This window comes from Hoplias malabaricus, chromosome 14 (assembly GCF_029633855.1).
Source record: "Hoplias malabaricus isolate fHopMal1 chromosome 14, fHopMal1.hap1, whole genome shotgun sequence".
NCBI classification, from domain to species: domain Eukaryota; kingdom Metazoa; phylum Chordata; class Actinopteri; order Characiformes; family Erythrinidae; genus Hoplias; species Hoplias malabaricus.
Genome location: NC_089813.1, coordinates 1307706 through 1330856, shown reverse-complemented (window position 1 = coordinate 1330856; position 23151 = coordinate 1307706). Strand labels below are relative to the sequence as shown.

Genomic DNA, 23151 nt, shown 5'->3' with positions numbered 1-23151 from the left:
TGTTGGAGTTCTAATGTTTGCAGTGTATTAATTAAATAATAATGAGAAAGAGTGCCATGATCTAAATTCACAGATCTGTGAACAGTAAAATCCCACTGTAACACTTTAATGGCGCCGTTCGCCGCCTGAACACTTCGCTGTAAATCTGGCTATTTATATTTGTACAATAATGATAATAAAAAAGAAGGAAACCCTGCGATTTGTCTGATGTTTTCTGATTGTTGCGGAGCTTGGGTCACCACCAGAACACAACCTCGCATCTAAAAATAAAAACAAATAAAAGACGGTAACTTCTGCTTTGAACAGGGTTTCATCTTAAAACTGTGAAATCCTATTGTTCTGGATCATTTTTAAATGTTCCTAAGGTGAAGCGCAATTCTACAAACGTTTTAAACATCAGTGAATCACAACTGTGCAGATACAAGGCTTTGTCCCAACGGCCGCAATCTGAGGATTTCTTTAAAGATTTTGTTGGAAACGTCCACAGACGAATCCACAGCTGAAGCCGTGTCTTAGCGTCGTTACCCCGAGTTCCAGCCACTTTAATTACAATACTGGAAATCTTAGCTTACTGTAAATAAATAGAAGGCTTTACTCACTCAAATCAACATTTTTCAGAAGTCAAATGTGTGTAGGTTAATGTCCAAGACTTGCTTGACTTTGAAAGAAAATATGTTTTTAGATAAAAACGCTTTTGTTTAAGTAGATGCTAATAATGCTAAGATTACTAGCGCCCCCTAACTTCGGCCACCTCCCCTGCTTGTGACAGTCAAACGAGACCGTTACTACCACATTCAGTGGTTTTGAGAGGTTCACAATGAGATTACGTTTGTCCTGTGTTGGTATCCGTACTCTACATGTAAGGGTTACAATGGCGGTAGATTTTCCCCTCAGAGAAAAGGAAGCTAGCCGCTAAGCTAACTTTTACACTGAGGGAAATATCTGTCGCGAAATGGAAATGTGTTGTGTTCCACATGCAGTTTTGCACACAAAGAATTACAACACTGTTAGAGACACTTAAATATTGTTTAGATGTGTGATTTCTTGCAAGACTGATGTTTAAATGCCCTACTAAGGCTTGGACTTACATTTTACTGTTTTACCCAATGTGACTGGTGAAGAGAGAGAGTGGAATTGCACCATATACGGCAGTGGGCGGAGTTAGGGGAAAGACTGATAGATTCTTCATTGCATTTCTGTTTAAAGCAGAAACTTTTAAAAAAGGAAAACAATTAAAAACTCACTTCAAAACAAACTAATTTTATTATAATTTTTGAGGAAGGTGAGTGTGAATGCGCAGCAATCGACTGAAGAACACAATGATAAAATCTTTCATTTCCAAGAAAAATAAACACATCTGAGAACATAGACACAGCTCTGAAGAAAATAAAAGTAAAAATATGCAGCACATTTTTGTTATCTCTCGCTAAATAACAGCTCTCTCTCTCTCTCACACACACACACACACTGGATTAGTTAAACTGAGGTTAAATTTGCAAATAAAAAAACCCCAAAAAAACATGATGTTACAGCAACAACGGCTAAATCACGCCACAGTAAGAGTAGGGTTAGCATGTGGCTAATAACTGGACAGAAGACATTAGCTCTCAGGCCAATCGCTAAATGCTAATGGCTTTCATTTATAGCAACATTAGCATCGCCTGGGAGAGCGCTCTCAGAAACAGTGACCCTCAGAGCTGTGTTTGTGTGGAGGGCAGGAAAAACACCGACAAAAACAACTCTAACAGTTATTAACCAACATTAGCCACACCCACAACTCCTTATAGGGACATCTGGCCACACCCACAACTCCTTATATGGAAGTTCAACAGAACAACAGTGTGGCTGCAGTGGTGTGTCATATTTTAATATCTTTATATTGTAATATATTGTTATTGCTGATGTTTTGAGGGATCAATGAGTTAACATGTGTAGGGTTTTTTTTCCTGGATAATTGGACTTTATAACACACACACACACACACACACACACACACACACACACACAAAGCTACAGAATGGAAGCTCATTAACATTAAATTAATTAGTGATTCACAATTATGCAAATCTCTCGTCACTGAGAAGTCGCTCGGTTGTGATTTAATTCCCATTTTCCCTTCATTCACAGAGTTTCTCATTTTTACCTGAAATTAACGTCTAATGTTAATTAAGAGATAGAAAAGTTATGACATCAAACTCATTAATTAGTAATGAATATGAATTATGAGGAATATTAATGTGAACTATATACATAAATATCAATATTAATATGACTATGATTTTCTGTAAGGCTTAAGTGTTGGAAACACACACACACACACACACACAGTTTGGCACCTAACTCATTTCTCCCTTTAAGAAAGAGTGCCTTATTCCGTAGTTATTAGTTTTAATAAGACACCTCCCTCCAGAAAAGTAAACAACATAAAAGTTGAATAAACAAATGATGCAATCAGGAGAAATAAACACACACACACACACACACACACACACAGAAAGAGAGACAAATATCTGCATATGTCCAGAATGTTCTGTCCTGAGTTACGAGGGCTGATCCACGTCCAGCTCACAGACCCGACTGAGTCTCTCAGGTTCCCATCTGAGTGGACCCTAGGCGGAGCTGGGGAATGTTTGCATAACTACATTTGTTCAGTGAGTGTTTCTGATAAATCGTCCACACTCTGGGAGCTGTTCCTCAGACAGATCAGATAAATAAAGTCCAACTAAAGCCCAACTAAAGCCCAACTAAAGCTCAACTAAAGCCCAACTGAAGCCCAACTGAAGTCCAACTGAAGTCCAACTAAAGTCCAACTAAAGCCCAACTAAAGCCCAACTAAAGCTCAACTAAAGTCAAACTAAAGCCCGACTAAAGCTCGACTGAAGCCCGACTGAAGCTCGACTGAAGCCCGACTGAAGCCCGACTGAAGCCCAACTAAAGCCCAACTAAAGTCAAACTAAAGCCCAACTAAAGCTCAACTAAAGCCCAACTAAAGCCAAACTAAAGCCCAACTAAAGCTCAACTAAAGCCCAACTAAAGCCAAACTGAAGCCCAACTAAAGCCCAACTGAAGCTCAACTAAAGCTCAACTAAAGCCCAACTGAAGCTCAACTAAAGCTCAACTAAAGCCCAACTAAAGCCAAACTGAAGCCAAACTGAAGCCCAACTAAAGCCAAACTGAAGCCCGACTGAAGCCCGACTGAAGCCCAACTAAAGCCCAACTGAAGCCCAACTGAAGCCCAACTAAAGCTCAACTAAAGCCCAACTAAAGCTCAACTAAAGCTCAACTAAAGCCCAACTAAAGCCCAACTAAAGCCCAACTAAAGCCAAACTGAAGCCCAACTGAAGCCCAACTAAAGCCCGACTGAAGCCCGACTGAAGCCCGACTGAAGCCCAACTGAAGCTCGACTGAAGCCCGACTGAAGCCCGACTGAAGCCCAACTAAAGTCAAACTAAAGCTCAACTAAAGTCAAACTAAAGCCCGACTAAAGCTCGACTGAAGCCCGACTGAAGCTCGACTGAAGCCAAACTGAAGCCCGACTGAAGCCCAACTAAAGCCCAACTGAAGCCCAACTGAAGCCCAACTGAAGCCCAACTAAAGCTCAACTAAAGCCCAACTAAAGCTCAACTAAAGCCCAACTAAAGCTCAACTAAAGCCCAACTAAAGCCCAACTAAAGCCAAACTGAAGCCCAACTGAAGCCCAACTAAAGCCCGACTGAAGCCCGACTGAAGCCCGACTGAAGCCCAACTAAAGCCCAACTGAAGCCCAACTGAAGCCCAACTAAAGCTCAACTAAAGCCCAACTAAAGCCCAACTAAAGCCCAACTAAAGCTCAACTAAAGCCCAACTAAAGCCCAACTAAAGCCCAACTAAAGCCAAACTGAAGCCCAACTGAAGCCCAACTAAAGCCCGACTGAAGCCCGACTGAAGCCCGACTGAAGCCCGACTGAAGCTGACTGAAGCCCAACTGAAGCTCGACTGAAGCCCGACTGAAGCCCGACTGAAGCCCAACTAAAGTCAAACTAAAGCTCAACTAAAGTCAAACTAAAGCCCGACTAAAGCTCGACTGAAGCCCGACTGAAGCTCGACTGAAGCCAAACTGAAGCCCGACTGAAGCCCGACTGAAGCCCAACTAAAGCCCAACTGAAGCCCAACTGAAGCCCAACTAAAGCTCAACTAAAGCCCAACTAAAGCTCAACTAAAGCCCAACTAAAGCCCAACTAAAGCTCAACTAAAGCCCAACTAAAGCCCAACTAAAGCCCAACTAAAGCCAAACTGAAGCCCAACTGAAGCCCAACTAAAGCCCGACTGAAGCCCGACTGAAGCCCGACTGAAGCCCAACTAAAGCCCAACTGAAGCCCAACTGAAGCCCAACTAAAGCTCAACTAAAGCCCAACTAAAGCCCAACTAAAGCTCAACTAAAGCCCAACTAAAGCCCAACTAAAGCCCAACTAAAGCCAAACTGAAGCCCAACTGAAGCCCAACTAAAGCCCGACTGAAGCCCGACTGAAGCCCGACTGAAGCCCAACTGAAGCTCGACTGAAGCCCGACTGAAGCCCGACTGAAGCCCAACTAAAGCCCAACTAAAGCTCAACTAAAGTCAAACTAAAGCCCGACTAAAGCTCGACTGAAGCCCGACTGAAGCTCGACTGAAGCCCGACTGAAGCCCGACTGAAGCCCAACTAAAGCCCAACTAAAGTCAAACTAAAGCTCAACTAAAGCCCAACTAAAGCCAAACTGAAGCCCAACTAAAGCCCAACTAAAGCCCAACTAAAGCCCAACTAAAGCCCAACTAAAGCCCAACTGAAGCTCAACTAAAGCTCAACTAAAGCCCAACTGAAGCTCAACTAAAGCTCAACTAAAGCCCAACTAAAGCCAAACTGAAGCCAAACTGAAGCCCGACTAAAGCCAAACTGAAGCCCGACTGAAGCCCGACTGAAGCCCAACTAAAGCCCAACTGAAGCCCAACTGAAGCCCAACTAAAGCTCAACTAAAGCCCAACTAAAGCCCAACTAAAGCTCAACTAAAGCCCAACTAAAGCCCAACTAAAGCCCAACTAAAGCCAAACTGAAGCCCAACTGAAGCCCAACTAAAGCCCAACTAAAGCCCGACTGAAGCCCGACTGAAGCCCGACTGAAGCCCGACTGAAGCCCGACTGAAGCCCAACTGAAGCCCAACTGAAGCCCAACTAAAGCTCAACTAAAGCCCAACTAAAGCCCAACTAAAGCCAAACTGAAGCCCGACTAAAGCCCGACTAAAGCCCGACTGAAGCCCGACTGAAGCCCGACTGAAGCCCGACTAAAGCCCGACTGAAGCCCAACTGAAGCCCAACTAAAGCCCAACTGAAGCTCAACTAAAGCTCAACTAAAGCCCAACTAAAGCCCAACTAAAGCCCAACTAAAGCTCAACTAAAGCTCAACTAAAGCTCAACTAAAGCTCAACTAAAGCCCAACTAAAGCCCAACTAAAGTCAAACTGAAGCCCGACTGAAGTTCAACTAAAGCCCAACTAAAGTCTGGAGTTTGAATGTTGCTGAGTTTTCCTGAAAGGTCCAGTCAGGATTAAGGTTTAAGCTCAGGATTAAAACAGTTAAAGATAGATTTTGGGAATAAAATCCTCACACTCTGGAATAATGCTGTGATTTTAGGGGAAAATATAAAGTGGCAATACTTTGAAAATAAAGTCATAGAGTTAAAAGGTTAAGGATGTTTTCGTGTGTGAACTTTAAACGCTGAATGTTCTCCCGTTTGTCAGTTTTATGACTTTATTCCCAAACATTACTGTGTTCCTTTAAACGACTCGACTCTAACACTTCAGATCACAGCTGTCTTTAAACGGCCCGTGGGGAAAGGGGGCGGGGTTTAAGGCGGGCGTTTTCGGATGTGTCCACCTTAAAACCTGAGTGTGGCGGGGTTCTTTTCAAGTGAAGCTCCGGGTCCGTTCTGGGGTCCGCTCTGGGGTCCTTCCTCACGATTTGAAGACGTGGACGGCGCGGATGACGTACTGCCGACAGATCGGACACTCGTTCATCCTCTTTCCGCACTTGGTGCAGGTGACCATGTGACCGCACTCCAGCAGCACGCAGTCGATCGCGGCGTCCATGCAGATACGGCACAGGTTCTCATCGCTGCCCAGCTGAGTCCGGCCTCCGTCTGCGAGAACACACACACACACACACACACACAGGTGTGGAGTGTGAGCTTTACTATAGGACTGTGTAATCTACACAAATCTCCTTATATCTTCACTATCCACAGAAAACCCCGTATCTGTGTGTGTGTGTGTGTGTGTGTGTGTAGTTACTACTTCATCTGAACACAGCAGCTGTTCTTCACTGTGTGTAAATCTCATGACGAATGATCAATAGAAACGCTCCAAAATTGCTCTGAATGACATCTGTTTACATCGACTTCCAGTGAAAGTTAAGGAGCTTGTGTCTGTCTCCTGATTGGATGCTGGAGTCAGACAAGTCACACACCTGGGTACTTCACTGTATCCAGAGCTGGGGAGTGTGCAGTGACTTTTATTTTGTCTTACACCACACTGATTCTGTGAATAATAATAAACACAGCCTGCTGCAGGGGTGAGGAGCTGAGGCTGATGTGATGAAGACGGGATGAAATGGAGGAGAGGAGGAACACCATTTACCTGCACTGCATCACTCCATTCACAGCATCTTACAACATTAACATCCTCTCCAGGGGACAGTGGACAGTGGGGGACAGGGGACAGTGGAGGTGAATGGAGCCAGACGTCCTCCTCTATAAGCCCCTCACAGAAATTGGGGACAGTGGACAGTGGGAGACAGTGGGGGACGGTGGGGAACAGTAGACGGTGGAGGTGCTGGTGGAGGTGGAGAGGGAGTAAAACGCTGGGTGTGAGTTGGAGACGTGAACACGTCTGGTTCCATTCACCAACACTGGAGAGAAACCTGAACGGCACCGTGTCTCACGCAGGGAATTATGGGTGATTTCTGTTCCTAAATGTCCATGAACACATGGTTGATGGATGTAACATTTTTCTCCATTTAAACTACATTTCCCAGCATGCATCTGTGAGAGCTGATCCCCGGATGGTATCGAGCATGAAGGGGTGGGGTCTGACCAATGGGAGAAGAGCGGCGGTGAGATGTGGACCAATCAGAATCAGCCTTACCTCGGACTCTGTTGCAGATCGGAGGAAAGGCTACGACTTCAGCAGAAGGAGCAGAGCAGAGTTTTAGAGGAAACCACACACACTCACCGCCGGCTTTAATACAAACAACCTTCTGATACAACGCTTATCAAGATCATTCATTCATTCATTCACTCATTCATTCACTCACTCAGTGAGAAAGAGAGAGTGAGAGAGAGACAGAGACTCTTGCTCGCCCATAACCCTGTTTGAGTGTTTTCTCACCTGTGCTGCCGGCGCTGGCCACGTTCTCCACTGCAAGACACACACACAAACACACACTTCAGTTAAAGGTACAATCAATCAATTTCAAACAGAAACTAGCAAATAGTTTTTATGAAGGTTTAACAGAGTGGATCATTCTCAGCGCTGCAGTGACACTGACGTGGTGGTGGTGTGTTAGTGTGTGTTGTGCTGGTGTAGAGTGGATCAGACACAGCAGTGCTGCTGGAGTTTTTAAACCCTGTGTCCACTCTCTGTCCACTCTGTGAAACTGCTGTCTCTGATCCACTCATACCAACACAACACACACTAACTCAGAGAGAGGGGACAGTGTGGGGACAGTGGAGCAGAGTGTGGGGACAGTGGAGCAGAGTGAGGGGACAGTGGACAGTGTGTGGGGACAGTGGAGCAGAGTGTGAGGACAGTGGAGCTGAGAGAGGGGACAGTGGAGCTGAGAGAGGGGACAGTGGAGCAGAGTGTGGGGACAGTGGAGCTGAGAGAGGGGACAGTGGACAGTGTGTGGGGACAGTGGAGCAGAGTGTGAGGACAGTGGAGCTGAGAGAGGGGACAGTGGACAGTGTGTGGGGACAGTGGAGCAGAGTGTGAGGACAGTGGAGCTGAGAGAGGGGACAGTGGAGCTGAGAGAGGGGACAGTGGAGCAGAGTGTGGGGACAGTGGAGCTGAGAGAGGGGACAGTGAGGAGACAGTGCAGCTGAGAGAGGGGACAGTGAGGGGACAGTGCAGCTGAGAGAGGGGACAGTGAGGGGACAGTGCAGCTGAGAGAGGGGACAGTGAGGGGACAGTGCAGCTGAGAGAGGGGACAGTGGAGCTGAGAGAGTGGACAGTGAGGGGACAGTGCAGCTGAGAGAGGGGACAGTGAGGGGACAGTGCAGCTGAGAGAGGGGACAGTGGAGCTGAGAGAGTGGACAGTGAGGGGACAGTGCAGCTGAGAGAGGGGACAGTGGAGCTGAGAGAGTGGACAGTGGAGCTGAGAGAGTGGACAGTGAGGGGACAGTGCAGCTGAGAGAGGGGACAGTAGAGCTGAGAGAGTGGACAGTGAGGGGACAGTGGAGCTGAGAGAATGGGCAGTGAGGGGACAGTGGAGCAGAGAGAGTGGACAGTGAGGGGACAGTGGAGCAGAGAGAGTGGACAGTGAGGGGACAGTGGAGCTGAGAGAATGGGCAGTGAGGGGACAGTGGAGCAGAGAGAGGGGACAGTGAGGGGACAGTGGAGCTGAGAGAATGGACAGTGGAGCTGAGAGAGGGGAAAGTGACAGTGGACAGTGTGTGGACACTCACCGGACTGCTGGTTGTGCTGGTTTTCTCGGTACAGTCTCCTCACTCTCTCCACCAGCTCCCACTTCTCACAGCAGCCGGAGAAACTCACAAAGTTCCTCGCCAAGATCTCCTTCAACTGCCGGACACTCAGCTGCTCCACATCCTCCACAGTCTCCAGGTCAGAGAGGGACGCTCGAGCTGGACGCTACACACACACACACACACACACACACTCATTTAACATTCATTCATTCATGATCTGTAACCCTTATCCAGTTCAGGGCGGCGCTGGTTCTGGAGCCTACCCAGAATCACTGGGCGGGAGCAAGGCAGGAACACACCCTGGAGGGGGCGCCAGTCAGGAGCGGCTGCACATGAAGCAAATTTCAACACGCCCAATACCACTCATGGACAAGGTTCAACAAGGATCAAGCTGGAAATAGAGAAGTGGGTTCTTCAGCAGGAACCGTGAAAGCGTCCGTGGGCGAGTGGAGATAAAGAAGCTCCAGAAAGAGCTCAGAGCTTGAAATAAAGCGGGAGTTGGACGGGTCATTTACAGCGATACATCAGGTCCTGTCCCAAACCCCACTGAGCTCCCTGAGTAGGTGGTGACTCTGTAGGGAACTGAGTCTTTACTGGAATTCTGTGAAGATGCTTTGTGACATCATTAGTTGTAAAAAGCGCTACACAAATAAATTTGATTTGATGATGATCTGTAGTTAGAGAGCGATGATGTCACGGCTTGTTCCTGCCCAGTGTTTATTTCCCTCAGTGGCGAGCGTCGCCTTGGTTTCAGCGCCGCGGAGCCTAGTCTTCCTTGATCTGACTGTGCTGGGAACAGTGGATAAACCATCACTGCCTCTGAAACTCTATTCACTACATAGTGCACATTTTTCAGTGCACTCAAACAATCCCACAATGCACCACAAAAAAAGTAGTGTACACCCATTTACACTAGCAGATACGAGATTACCCATAATCCACTGTGTTGTTTGGTAAACATCCCACATGAGGCTGTGTCTGACATGGTGCACTACGCTCCTTAACCCCTAATGACACTGCGCTCTATGGTGAGAGACACAGGGAGCCGTTTCAGACGCATGTCTGTGTCCTGTGTTCATCTGAGGCTCTGCTGCTCTCCTGGGTAAAGACCTGGACAGAACCACGGTTCTAATCCTGAGCAGAACCAGAGTCTGTTTGGAAAAGGGCTGAGTGAACAGTGAGGGGTGGTGTGTGACTGACCTCTGCTGTGTGTTCTGTCGGCCCGAGGTTGAAGATGGGGGCGGGGTCATCAGCGTCCTACAACACACACAGCAAAACAAACAGGTCACATGACTCAGGAGCGGCTAAGCTAGTTAGCACAGCATTAGTCAGGATTTGCCCAAGTGTCTGAGGTCATTGATAAACTCAGTACAACCCTCCATTCACAGAACACACACACACACACACACACACACACACACACACACACACACACACACACACACCCCACCTACAGCTGTGTTCACATTAAAAGGCTGAAGTGAATCAAATCTGATTTTTTTGCCGTAATGTGACAGCGATCTGATCTTTTCAGAGCTGTGTGGAGACGTCAGATATGATATTTTTTTCAGATCAGATGTGAGTCACTGTCCTGTGTGTCCTAGATCTGATACGCATCCGATTCCCGAGGATGTGATGTGAATGTAAACGGTCAGATCTGATGTCACACGTCTTTTTGCCTGTTCACATTCACAGCTGTCACCTCCAGCGCCAACGGAGGAGAGACTCGGGCTGCGTCCCAAATAGCTCCAGATCCTCCCTACATAGTGCACTTCAGAGATTATAAACTCAAACCCCCACACAGAGAGGGCACCAGTTCGAGGTGTGGAGCTTACACCCGAAATATAAACATCTTTATAATTTAACCCACGGCGTTAGTGCAGAAACCGTCTCCAGTTTATAACTTCAGCCAATCACAGCCGAGATAAACTCAGCGTTCTGAAGAGAAGGGTGATGACGATTCTGCACCTGATTGGTGGACCCCGAGCTGTCGCTCCTGCTGATTGGTTCTCCGTGTGAAGGAGAGTGTAGGGGGGCGGGGTCTGTGGTGGGGGCGCTGTAAACGGGGCTTGTCTGTAGAGGGGGCGTGTCCTGATCGTCCTCGCTCTCCGCCCCTTGGTGACACAGCACCAGATCCACCAGGTCTTCCTTTTCTCTGGAGACAGAAGGGACACGTTTGGATATTAATATCTCACAGTGACTTCAGAAAGTGAACACAGACTAATCAGTGCCCTCTGCTGGACACTCCTCTGGACTAAACTTGTTTGTTTGTTGTTTACTGTTTGTTTACTTGAGCTTCACTTCTCTTTGGAGTAAATTAAACTTCACTCTGAAACATGCCGAGAGTTCTCGGAGGTACCTGCAGGTGTCAGTGTTGATGTTGCGGAGCGTCAGATATTGCCGTAAGTCTTTGACCCTCAGGCGCATTAACCTGGGACGCTGGAACGCCGTTCCCTTCAGCAGGTGACAGGTAGAACACCTGCGCAGGTTCTCCTGCAGAACGGAGCACAGCGAGCAGAAGCTCTTCTTACAGTCGCAGCACAGGTGCTGGAACAACACACCACAGAGAGGAGGAATAAACACACAGTAAACACACAGTAAACTGGGAAAATATCAAAAGGCAAGTAGACAGAAGCTGCAGAAATCTGTGTGAGAGCAGTGCCACAGACTGGACCCTTACCCTCCTTCTGAAGACGGAGAAGGTCTGGCTGCAGGCGTGGCAGATGAGGGTGGAGGAGGCGGAGGAGCTGGAGGAGGAGGGCGGGGCAGAGGAGGTGGAGGAGGTGGGTGGGGTGGAGGGGAAGGCGGAGAACCCCGCTGACGGGGCGAAGCGAAAGGGTCCGAAACTGCCCTGCTGCCCCCTCACTGCCCCGGTGCCCATCACCTCACTCAGAAAACCACAACAGGACGCCCACACACACGAGGCCCCCGCCTGCAACACAGACAAGACCAACAGTCAGACAGAGGGGTCTCAGACTGACCCCACCCTTCCGTCGTCCTCCTGACGCCCTGCGCTCCTCTGCCCCAGAGAGACACAGGGTCACGTCCCACGTCCGCGCAGTGACGCCGTGGACCAAAGAAACTTCTAGAGCAGTGGTCTTCAACCTGTAGGCCGTGGCCCCCCAGTGGGCCTCATTGGGCGGTGGGTCCGGAGCCTACCCTGAATCAGTGGGCGGAAGGCGGGAACGCACCCTGGAGGGGGCACCAGTCCTTCACAGGGTGACACACACTCATACATTCATTCACACACTCACACCTACGGACACTTTTGAGTCTCCAATCCACCACCACACTCCTCACAGACAGTCACCCGGAGGAAACCCACACAGACACAGAGAGAACACACCACACTCCTCACAGACAGTCACCCGGAGGAAACCCACGCAGACACAGAAAGAACACACCACACTCCTCACAGACAGTCACCCGGAGGAAACCCACGCAGACACAGGGAGAACACACCACACTCCTCACAGACAGTCACCCGGAGGAAACCCACGCAGACACAGAAAGAACACACCACACTCCTCACAGACAGTCACCCGGAGGAAACCCACACAGACACAGAGAGAACACACCACACTCCTCACAGACAGTCACCCGGAGGAAACCCACATGAACACGGACCCAGGGAGTGTGCATTTAAACCTATAAAGGGTACGCTGGCTGTTGTGCTGTGTTTGATTTTTATTTGAAATGATTGATTAAGGTTCTACAGAACAGTGGAGTACAGTATGTTACAGTACTGTACCACACACACACACCAGAAAAGCAGTGCGCTGTATTACAGCGTACAGTGTAATGTATTTAGTGTAATATCAAAACTGAGCACAGGGACATGTACAGGAATATAACAAACTACAGAATATTACACCACACTGCAGTATACCACAGCCCAGACAACAGTGGAGTAAAACAGAATACTACAGTACAGTGGAGTAGAGCACAGTGTAATATACTACAGTACAGTGGAGTACAGTGAGAGTGTAATATACTACAGTACAGTGGAGTACAGTGAGAGTGTAATATACTACAGTACAGTGGAGTACAGTGAGAGTGTAATATACTACAGTACAGTGGAGTAGAGCACAGTGTAATATACTACAGTACAGTGGAGTACAGTGAGAGTGTAATATACTACAGTACAGTGGAGTACAGTGAGAGTGTAATATACTACAGTACAGTGGAGTACAGTGAGAGTGTAATATACTACAGTGCAGTGGAGTACAGTGAGAGTGTAATATACTACAGTGCAGTGGAGTACAGTGAGAGTGTAATATACTACAGTACAGTGTAGTACAGTGAGAGTGTAATATACTACAGTGCAGTGGAGTACAGTGAGAGTGTAATATACTACAGTACAGTGGAGTACAGTGAGAGTGTAATATACTACAGTACAGTGGAGTACAGTGAGAGTGTAATATACTACAGTGCAGTGGAGTACAGTGAGAGTGTAATATACTACAGTACAGTGGAGTACAGTGAGAGTGTAATATACTACAGTGCAGTGGAGTACAGTGAGAGTGTGAGCACAGTGCTGGGTCAGGACGGATTGTCTCTAAAACAGGAGCCATGACTGAGATCAATCTCATTAGAGACGAGACTGAGATGAGATTAAAACTCTCCAAATAACACACACACACACACACACACCAGCCAGTGTAGATATAATGGATGTGACATTGGTGTCAGAGGACAGTACGCACCCGATATTACAATGTTAACTCATTAGGACTGTTATTACCTGCCTCTGTTTATAACCCTGTAATAAATCATTTAAATATAGTCTGAGCCACAGCACAGCTTCACTAAGAGTTAATAAACACCGTCACATAACACGGAAATCAGCACCAGACCCGGGACCGGCTTAGAACCACAGAGAGAGTGGACTGTTCTCCGTGCAGCGGTGACACCGAGGGGTTTAAAAACTCCAGCAGCACTGCTGTGTCTGATCCACTCTACACCAGCACAACACACACTAACACACCACCACCACGTCAGTGTCACTGCAGCGCTGAGAATGATCCACCACCACATCACACCTGCTCTGTGGGGGTCCTGAGCGCTGAGGAACAGGGGGAGAGGGGGGTGATGTTATAAACACAATTACTACAATTATATCAGGTGTTTTTAACACAGAGCTGAGGACAGACACCTTCCACAAAAACACCTACTACTCAGGAATCATACATTAAACACTAAACATGTCTCTGAAAGTAAATATAAACTGTTTGAAGGCAGAGGAAGGAGTATTAACACCTAACGTCTACTACTATTTAATGCTAGAATAAATGTAGTTAGGAACGGCTACATCAGCTAATTATAGCCTTAGCTCCAACAAAAGAGGTTGGATTCAAGGACAAGGGTCAGATAACTGTAAAATATCTCAAGTGCACTAATATTATTAATCGTATGTAATAAAGCTTTACGTGAAATATTTACATCACACTCCAGAGCCCATAGTTACAGATAGCAAAACAAGCGAGCTCTGCTGTCCTGTCTCGTTTAAAAACAACACTTGTCTTCATTTTAAAGCCTGTAAATGTGATAAAACGACAATAAATAAATCGTCTACCTTCATATCAACTCTGTCACTGTGGAGGAATTAATTTAAACCGAGAAGCCGTCCATTCCGAGCCGAAAACACCAGCTAAACAGAGACAGCTTTAACTATGAGGGCACGATCAATTCTGAGCCAATCCTCCCTACGCCCTACACCCTAGACCCTACTGAGGCTCCAAACTCAACATAGCTGTGCTTATGTACATGTATTTGTGTCGGTTTTGTTTTTTTACGTAGGAATAAATAATTATTGGTTAAATTAAAGACTATTGTATTAATCCTAAATGAAGAATAATACAAATATTTAATTATTAATTAGATAATAGGAACGTTAGAACTGCTTCCTACAAAGTGCCCTAGGTAGGGTGCCTCGATGTGCTTTCGAATCCTTCCTCATAAACCGTCAACACATAGCAGCCAATCACAAGCGCGTCTCCAAGAGCCGCCACAACTAGTAACCAGTCACATTCACTTTGTTTTACCACCTATATTCCGACAACCGCCGCATCTAGAGCCTTGGGATTGGTACATTCTTGTAACTGCGATCCACTGACCAATTATAGCGCAAGTACTGGAGAAAGCTAACCAATCACCATGCGTAAAAGGCGTGGCTTTCCGGAAAACGGGTGTGAAAGCGATTTTTAAGCTTAGCATGCAGCTCGTTCATGTTTAGAAAGATGATATTAAATTATTTCAGATAGAAGTAAACAATAGTTGTCGATTTTTGGCTTCTAAGAAGATAAAGAACATGAGGGAAGTTCTTAAAATGACTAGATCTAGGCCTGGTTAGCGGATTTAGAGTGTCTCTTCTCAGTTAGCTCAGTCAGAATTAGTTTATTTACGTTATTAAAAGCTTCTAATTTTCCTACAACAATGGCCAGTGTACATGAGAGTTTATACTTCAACCCCATGATGACAAACGGAGTGGTTCAAGCCAATATCTTTGGGATAAAGGACTGGGTTACGCCATATAAAATAGCAGTTTTAGCTTTGTTGTATGAAATGGCAACGACGAAACCCATGGCTCTTTTGGACAGAAGAAGGTTAAATAAACTTATTTTGCCTCTACAGCAGGTTTGTAAACTTATTTGGCTCTTTTTCCAGCAAATCTGTCATTTCTGTGGCGACGCTGTAGCTGAATTTTCCGTTCCACCTTAAATGGTGCAGCTGTTACATTCTGGCGCCTCAGGCACCGACACGCTTCCCACTGTAACAGCTGCACCATTTAAGGTGGAACGGAAAATTCCATCAAAAAGACGGTTTTAGTTTCTTAATCTTCAGATTTAGTTCTGTAACCTGCAGGAGAAGGGGGTAGGAAAATAATAATCTATTCTGAGGGCACAGTTTTGCCATGTGAGTTATAAAATATGGGAACGAGATAGGATATAGTGACCACAAATAAAACTACTGTATTCCAGATGGGGGTTTAACGTGCTCAAAAAGTGCTGTACAAGTCAACAGCAAAACTCTGACACAGAAAGAGAAGACTATAAACAGGAGATCAAGAAAAGTGCAATTTAAGGAGGACAATGGAATGATATATTAATTGTGGGAGGACACTGTAAGGCACTGTAACAGTGAGAGTCTGGTGTGTGTCCCAGGGTCCGGATTTAACGTTTAATCAGTTCCTGAAGACGGTGGAGGAGTGCAGTCTTCTGATGGTGAGCGCCGTTAAACTCAGGTAAATCTCCAGTGACTCGTGTTGACGTTCTGTGGGGGTTGATTTGCCTCGCTTTAGTGATTTTTAAATGGCGGTTGTTCTCATTTTAGGTTGTTTACGATGGTCGATCAAGAGCTGCAGGACATGGAGCACTTCTTCACCATCCTTCCAAACGCCTTCAGTGATTCTGAAGCTTTTAAGACAAGTGTTGTGGGTGAGTGATTACAACACCACCATCGTCTGTTCATTGTCTATAAACACATGGGCGGTTCAAACCCCTGGACTCTTTAGCCTCCGCAAATGCCTCTTCATGAACAGTAAAGATAAGGAGGTCATTACGAGGAACATCTGTCTGATTTCTTCCAAATAATTTTAACCACAGATTCAAGCAAATGATATAAAGCTCTTTGAGGTGAGACTCTAAATCACGCTTTGAGTTTAGAAAGTTTCAGCTGGAAAAGGAGTAGAAAGAGAAGCCGAAGGAACTGTAGGTGAAGGTGGTGAAGGTGGAGAAGGAGGTGTAGAGGTTGGGTATAATTTGTGCTTCCGAGGGAACGTAAGAAACCTTCATTGACACGTAGCACAGCCGAAGAAGTGTCTCAGGATGCAGAGGTTCAAGTCTGTTGTTCTCAGCCCTGTCCCCTGTCCCCTGTCCCGTCTCTGTCCAGGTTTGTTTATGCGTCAGATGCTGCTGGCGTATAATAAACTGTCCTTCAGTCAGGTTTATAAACTGTACCGGTCACTGCAGCAGTACACGTGCCACGAAGCACGACTCTCGTCCCTGGCGCCCGAGGACATGGAGCTGACCAGCGAGGACCCCCCCGACCCCCCGGACAAAACCGAACTGGACTTGGGACCACTGCAGCAGTCGGACCTACGGTCAGTCAGCAACGGGACGTGAATATCTCAGCAAGAGACCCATCTTTAACATAGTCTCTTCATAATAATAACAACAGCTTCTCTCTGTTTCCTGAAGTTCCGAGGCTCAGGGTCCACTCTCTCAGAAACAGGCCGAGTACTTCCTCGCTCGACAGGTCAGTGACCGCTCCACACACTCCTGGGTTTCACACTCCATTCACACGGAAGTTATAAGAAGTGTTTCACCGCTCACATCTTCCTGAACAAAGCACAGCCAATCAGAACAGAGCTCATTTACATAAAACCATCTCACTGTTAAACTCCATTTGAAGGATTGTCTTTGAGAGGGGTTTAGATTCGTGAAGAAGCCACAGAGACGTCACACCTCACAGTAAATGCAGGGAGTAAGAAGCGTATGGGCTCTTTAAGCACTGAGATGCTGCTGAAGTGGTGTGAGACTCTGGTTGTGTTTGATGTTTAAAGGCGTATCTGCTGAAGAACGACGAGAATAAAGCCATGAAGCCGTCGACGCTCCAGGACGATCTCAACAACATCCTCAAATTCAACCCCGACTTTGCTGAAGCGGTGAGTTCATCAGGAGAAAGACTGAGTGAGTGAGTGAGTGAGACAAACAAAAGTGTGACTTTCCCATTTCTGCTTAAAAAATGAATGAATGATTTCTCCTCTCTTTCTCTCTCTCTCTTTCTCTCTCTCTCTCTCTCTTTGTCTGTCTCTCTCTGTCTGTGTCTCTCTCTCTCTCTGTCTGTGTCTCTCTCTCTCTCTCTCTCTGTGTCTCTCTCTCTCTCTGTCTGTGTGTCTCTCTCTCTCTGTCTGTCTCTCTCTCTCTGCAGCACTATCTGAGTTATCTGAACAGTGTGCGAGTTCAGGACATTTATATCTCGACCCACAGCCTGCTGCACTATTTCGATCGTCTGATTCTCTCCGGAGGAGAAGGGAAGAGTAACGGAGAGGAGGGATATGGGAGGAGCCTGAGATACGCCGTCCTCAATCTGGCAACCCTGCACTGCCGCTTCGGGCACTAGTGAGGATCACACACACATCCAGTGTAATATAATGTTTCTAGGAGGTGGTTGTTAGGATGCTGCCGGTGTTGTGCCGGCTCTGTCCCGCTCCGCGGCGTTTAGAAGCGTAACCCTGGGCGCTGTGTTACTGTGTTCTCTGTGTGTTTCAGTCAGCAGGCGGACCTGGCTCTGCAGGAGGCCATTCGAATCGCGCAGGAAGCTAACGACCACGTCTGCCTCCAACACTGTCTGGTAAATTCATCCAGATTTAATTTTGTAGCCTTTTCACCTCCTGCTGTCGCTGAGAGGCAGGAACAAGAGAAAGAACCACAGAGAAAAACCCAGAACCGACAGTGGACCCTGCCGTTACTGACAGTGAATAAACGAGAGAGAATATTCATCCACGGCCGGGCGATATGTGTCTGAGATCATACCACAATATGTTTCTTATTTACAGTCGATACAATATAATAATTACAATATCAGTGTCTATAATATGTCAAAGTCTAATATTATACACCATCAATATTCATCATTTTAAGAAAAATTATAAATCATTTTAAATCTGCTTCTCTCTCTCTGGGTCTCTCTCTGTATCTCTCTCTCTTTCTATTTCTCTATCTCTTTCTCTCTCTCTCTCTCTCTCTCTCTCTCTCTCTCTCCCTCTGCAGAGTTGGTTGTACACTCTGGAGCAGATGAAGGGCTCCGACAGCGCGGCGCTGACCGAGGACTCGGTCAAAATGGCTGCTCACTTCTGTTTACCTGTACGTTTCCGCTGCTGTTTGAAGGGTTTGTACTGAGAGACAATGAGAAATATCCACACCACAGATTCTCCTCCTAAACCAAGCCCTGTGTCTGTGTCTGCTCAGTACCTGGCGTCCCTGGGTATCCAGTCTCTGGTCCAACAGGGGGCGCTGCAGGGGATGTCAGCAAATAAACTGCTGGAAGCCCTGCGAGGGACGGACGTCATACACTGGAAGCAGAGCCTGTCGGAGCTGATCGACATCAGCCTCGCGCAGACCGCCTCCATATGGAGGATGTACGGGAAGAGGTCAGACGTCAGCAAAACTTTTAAAAGCTTTAGAGTTACGTGGTTTTAAAAATGATAGCAATTTATCTCAATTTTAGGTTTTAAATGGTGATCAAATCTGAAGACGATTATTCACTGTTTACACTTAATAACTCTAATTTTCCCAAAAAGAAAGACTCAGACGTCCTTACGTGGTCATGACTGTGTGTGTGTGTGTGTGTGTGTGCGCGCAGTACTATGGCCCGGCAGCAGGCTCAGCTCCTCTTGAACATGAACAGTCTAGAACCGGTGAACTTCGGCGTTCAGCAGAACAACACAGAACCATTTGCCATCGCTCTCTGCCACCTCGCAGAACTCCACGCAGAACAGGTGAACTTAAACGTTACCTAGAACCGGGAACCTTTATGTTTTCACTAGAAAAGGAATTCTTCAACATTCTAGTTAGAACTTGGTACCTTAAGCCTTTTATCTAGAACATGGAACCTTTTCATCTTTTAGTTCCTGTAGCTTCTTGCAGCGACAGAGGTTTAAGTTTGTTTGGAAATGTAGGAATAAGCTGTAATGAACAGTCTCTCTCTCTCTCTCTCTCTCTCTCTCTCTCTCTCTCTCAGGGTCTGTATGGACCTGTTAGTGACATCATTATTCACCTGAAACAGAGGTTTCCTCCTCACACTCAGCACGCCAAGGTCAGCTTCACCTTCAACACGTTCATCAGAAAACAACTGCAACAAATTACTGACAGAGTCAATGGCTTTTACATTTACACTCTCTAAAATCTTCATACAATGCCCGCAGCCCATCTGACAGAGTGTAATACACTACAAGAAGGGTAGGGGGCAATATGACAGAGTTTATTACACTACAGGAAGGGTAGGGGGCGATATGACAGAGTGTAATACACTACAGGAAGGGTAGGGGGCGATATGACAGTGTAATACACTACAGGAAGGGTAGGGGGCGATATGACAGTGTAATACACTACAGGAAGAGTAGGGGCGATATGACAGAGTGTAAAACACTACAGGAAGAGTAGGGGGCGATATGACAGAGTGTAATACATTACAGGAAGAGTAGGGGGCGATATGACAGAGTGTAATACACTACAGGGAGAGTAGGGGGCGATATGACAGAGTTTATTACACTACAGGAAGAGTAGGGGGCGATATGACAGTGTATTACACTACAGGAAGAGTAGGGGGCGATATGACAGTTTATTACACTACAGGAAGAGTAGGGGGCGATATGACAGAGTTTATTACACTACAGGAAGAGTAGGGGGCGATATGACAGAGTGTATTACACTACAGGAAGAGTAGGGGGCGATATGACAGTTTATTACACTACAGGAAGAGTAGGGGGCGATATGACAGTTTATTACACTACAGGAAGAGTAGGGGGCGATATGACAGAGTGTATTACACTACAGGAAGAGTAGGGGGCGATATGACAGAGTGTAAAACACTACAGGAAGAGTAGGGGGCGATATGACAGAGTGTAATACATTACAGGAAGAGTAGGGGGCGATATGACAGAGTGTAATACACTACAGGGAGAGTAGGGGGCGATATGACAGAGTTTATTACACTACAGGAAGAGTAGGGGGCGATATGACAGTGTATTACACTACAGGAAGAGTAGGGGGCGATATGACAGTTTATTACACTACAGGAAGAGTAGGGGGCGATATGACAGAGTTTATTACACTACAGGAAGAGTAGGGGCGATATGACAGAGTGTATTACACTACAGGAAGAGTAGGGGGCGATATGACAGTTTATTACACTACAGGAAGAGTAGGGGGCGATATGACAGTTTATTACACTACAGGAAGAGTAGGGGGCGATATGACAGAGTGTATTACACTACAGGAAGAGTAGGGGGCGATATGACAGAGTGTAATACACTACAGGAAGAGTAGGGGGCGATATGACAGAGTAATACACTACAGGAAGAGTAGGGGGCGATATGACAGAGTGTAATACACTACAGGAAGGGTAGGGGGCGATATGACAGAGTTTATTACACTACAGGAAGAGTAGGGAGCGATATTACAGAGTGTGACACTGGGGAAACTCTGTTGTGTTGTTGCAGCTGTGGATGCTCTGTGACCTGAAGATCCAGTTTGAGAGAGCTATGAATCATGGGAAGTATCACCTTGCGGAGCCACTTGTCATAGCCATCTCAGCCTTGAACTCCACAGAGGGACTCTACAGGTACGACACACCTGCACGGGTGGCGTTACTGTGCTACGGTGGCCCAGAGAGTCACCCACAGGGATTATTAAGTAAAGAGTAGAAAAGTCAGGACAGGCACATCTCCGCAGCGAGGCACGCTCAGTGCATCTGTGTTTTCTGTTTTTGTTTTCATTGTTATGCTATGTTTTTACTTCCTAAACACTGTAGTGTTTGACCTTTCTGGGCCACCGTAGTCTACAAGTGTAAGAGAATAAATAAAATAATTATTAAACATTAAGTCTTGATTTTGAAGGAAAGCCCAGTTGCTGAAGGCGATGAACCAGACGTCTGAGGCCTCCAGGATCCTGCAGCAGGTTCAGCAGCTCAGCGAGAAGAACAAGAACACTGAGATGATCATCAGGTGTGTGTGTGTTTAACCTGACTGATCTGTCTGAAAGATATACTCCCAGAAGCGCTGTGGCTGGTCAGTGTGTGTTTAAGGAGGTTCCAGCCTGTGTGTTGTATGTGGAGTTCTCCCAGGTTCTCAGTACAGTGTAATGTTTATGAAACTCTGTATGAGACGATGTGGTAACAGTGTAACTCTAAACACAACGTGTGTGTGTGTGTGTGTGTGTTAACAGGGTGCTCTTGTCCACGGCGGAGCTGCACTGGGACTCATGTGGGTTCTCCACAGCTCTCCCTCTCCTCCTGCAGGCGTTAGCTTTAGCACGACAGCACAACCTCCAGAGTCTAGAGTCAGAGACTATACTACACCTGGCCTTTACACAGGTATACACACACACACACACACACACACACACACACACACACACAGTCCTCCTCCCTCTTTCTCTATTATTGATCATTGCTCTAATGCCATTGTGTGTGTGTGTGCGTAGCTGATGCTGGGGGTTCCGGAGCAGGCTCTGGTGCTGGTGCAGAACGTGTTGGAGTGTGTATTAGCTCACGGTTCGGTTCTAGATAAAGCTCGAGCCCTGTTGCTGACTGCTCGCTGTCAGGCCACTCTCGCCGCTTCAGCACCGGAGGAACAGAGACTACAGGGTAAACACACACACACACACACAGCTTTAATAATGAGATCCGAGATTGTGTTTACTCCTGTCATTACAGTGCCTCCCGTTTCTAACGCTGACACAAAGTATTCTTTGATATTTTCCATCTCTTTCACATCATTCTCTTCTCTCTGTTTCTCCTCTTTCATTTCTCTTCTTTCATCTTTCCACCTCTCATTCATTCAATATGTCCCTTGTGTGTTATTCTTTTCCTCATGCTCCCTCCATAACTCTCTTCTTACGGACGTATCGCTCCCTTTTTTCTTTTCTTCCCTCTCTTTCCCTCCACATTACTCTCTCTTTTTGTTGTACTCTCTCTCTCTCTCTCTCTCTCTCTCTCTCTCTCTCCTGCAGCTGTACAGGTGTGTGTAGAGACGGTGTGTGAGGCAGGTGTGTATTTTTCTCAGCTGAACTGTAAACAGCGTCTGCGGGAGGTTTACTATCTTCAGGCTCGATTATATCACACACTGGGAGACGTCTCTGAGAGAAACAAGAGCGCTCTTCTCTTCCGTCTGCTCAACCAGGAGCTCCCTCCATCCAGCACCACAGCGGTTACACTGCTGTAAACACACACACACACACACACACACACACACACACAGCTGAGCACAACAATAAATGGAGTTTTTGTTTGTAACTTGTGTGTTGTGTTAATTATTTGCATAAATCTCCAAACAATACAAATGTATAATGAGTTATAAATCATTTGAAAGTAACGTGTACCCTAATTTTAACCTTAAAACTTACCTAACTTTAAAGGAGCGTATTCCCCCTGAGCCCTGTTCAGAACGCCCGCTTTCAGCACCTGTTCCTTTAAATGATAATGAGCCGCTCGCTGTTCACCCCGACCCCGAGCGCACAGCAGTGAGGAGCGAGGAGCAGAAGCTCTGGTTTTTAGCCGTTTTCACTCTGTTCTCTTTCTTCTCCTTTTTTACTCAGTGCTCTTATTTCTCCGCGCTCGTTGTGTCTGTTTTGCTGAGTTTAACCTCGTCACATAAACACGGGTCCAGCGCAGTGATTGGACAGACTCAGACGAGGGGGCGGGGCCATTCTGAAGTCGTT

The 23151-nt window shown here is 46.6% G+C and overlaps 2 protein-coding genes across 3 annotated transcripts; one reads left to right on the top strand and one right to left on the bottom strand.

Moving 5' to 3' along the window:
- Positions 1-5416: 5416 nt before the first annotated feature.
- On the bottom strand, positions 5417-14410 carry rnf34a (ring finger protein 34a). 2 transcript variants are annotated; one of them, XM_066644497.1, is made up of 9 exons: positions 14286-14410; positions 11391-11642; positions 11070-11257; positions 10679-10865; positions 9911-9967; positions 8690-8873; positions 7395-7424; positions 7152-7187; positions 5417-6148 (listed from the first exon to the last, which is right to left on the bottom strand). In XM_066644497.1, the coding sequence occupies exons 1-9, from the start codon at positions 14289-14291 to the stop codon at positions 5964-5966; spliced, it is 1125 nt and encodes a 374-aa protein (XP_066500594.1). In that variant the 5' UTR covers positions 14292-14410; the 3' UTR covers positions 5417-5963. The 2 variants fall into 2 exon arrangements, with proteins under 2 accessions (XP_066500594.1, XP_066500595.1); XM_066644498.1 differs by lacking the exon at positions 7152-7187.
- Positions 14411-14895: 485 nt separating this feature from the next.
- On the top strand, positions 14896-22707 carry anapc5 (anaphase promoting complex subunit 5). Its single transcript, XM_066644060.1, has 17 exons — positions 14896-15346; positions 15874-15953; positions 16043-16146; positions 16601-16811; positions 16909-16966; positions 17274-17375; positions 17642-17832; positions 17983-18064; positions 18484-18576; positions 18682-18863; positions 19076-19211; positions 19454-19528; positions 20934-21055; positions 21330-21437; positions 21658-21805; positions 21916-22078; positions 22444-22707. Exons 1-17 carry the CDS (start codon positions 15146-15148, stop codon positions 22653-22655), a joined length of 2268 nt encoding a protein of 755 aa, XP_066500157.1. The 5' UTR covers positions 14896-15145; the 3' UTR covers positions 22656-22707.
- The last annotated feature ends 444 nt before the right edge of the window (positions 22708-23151 follow it).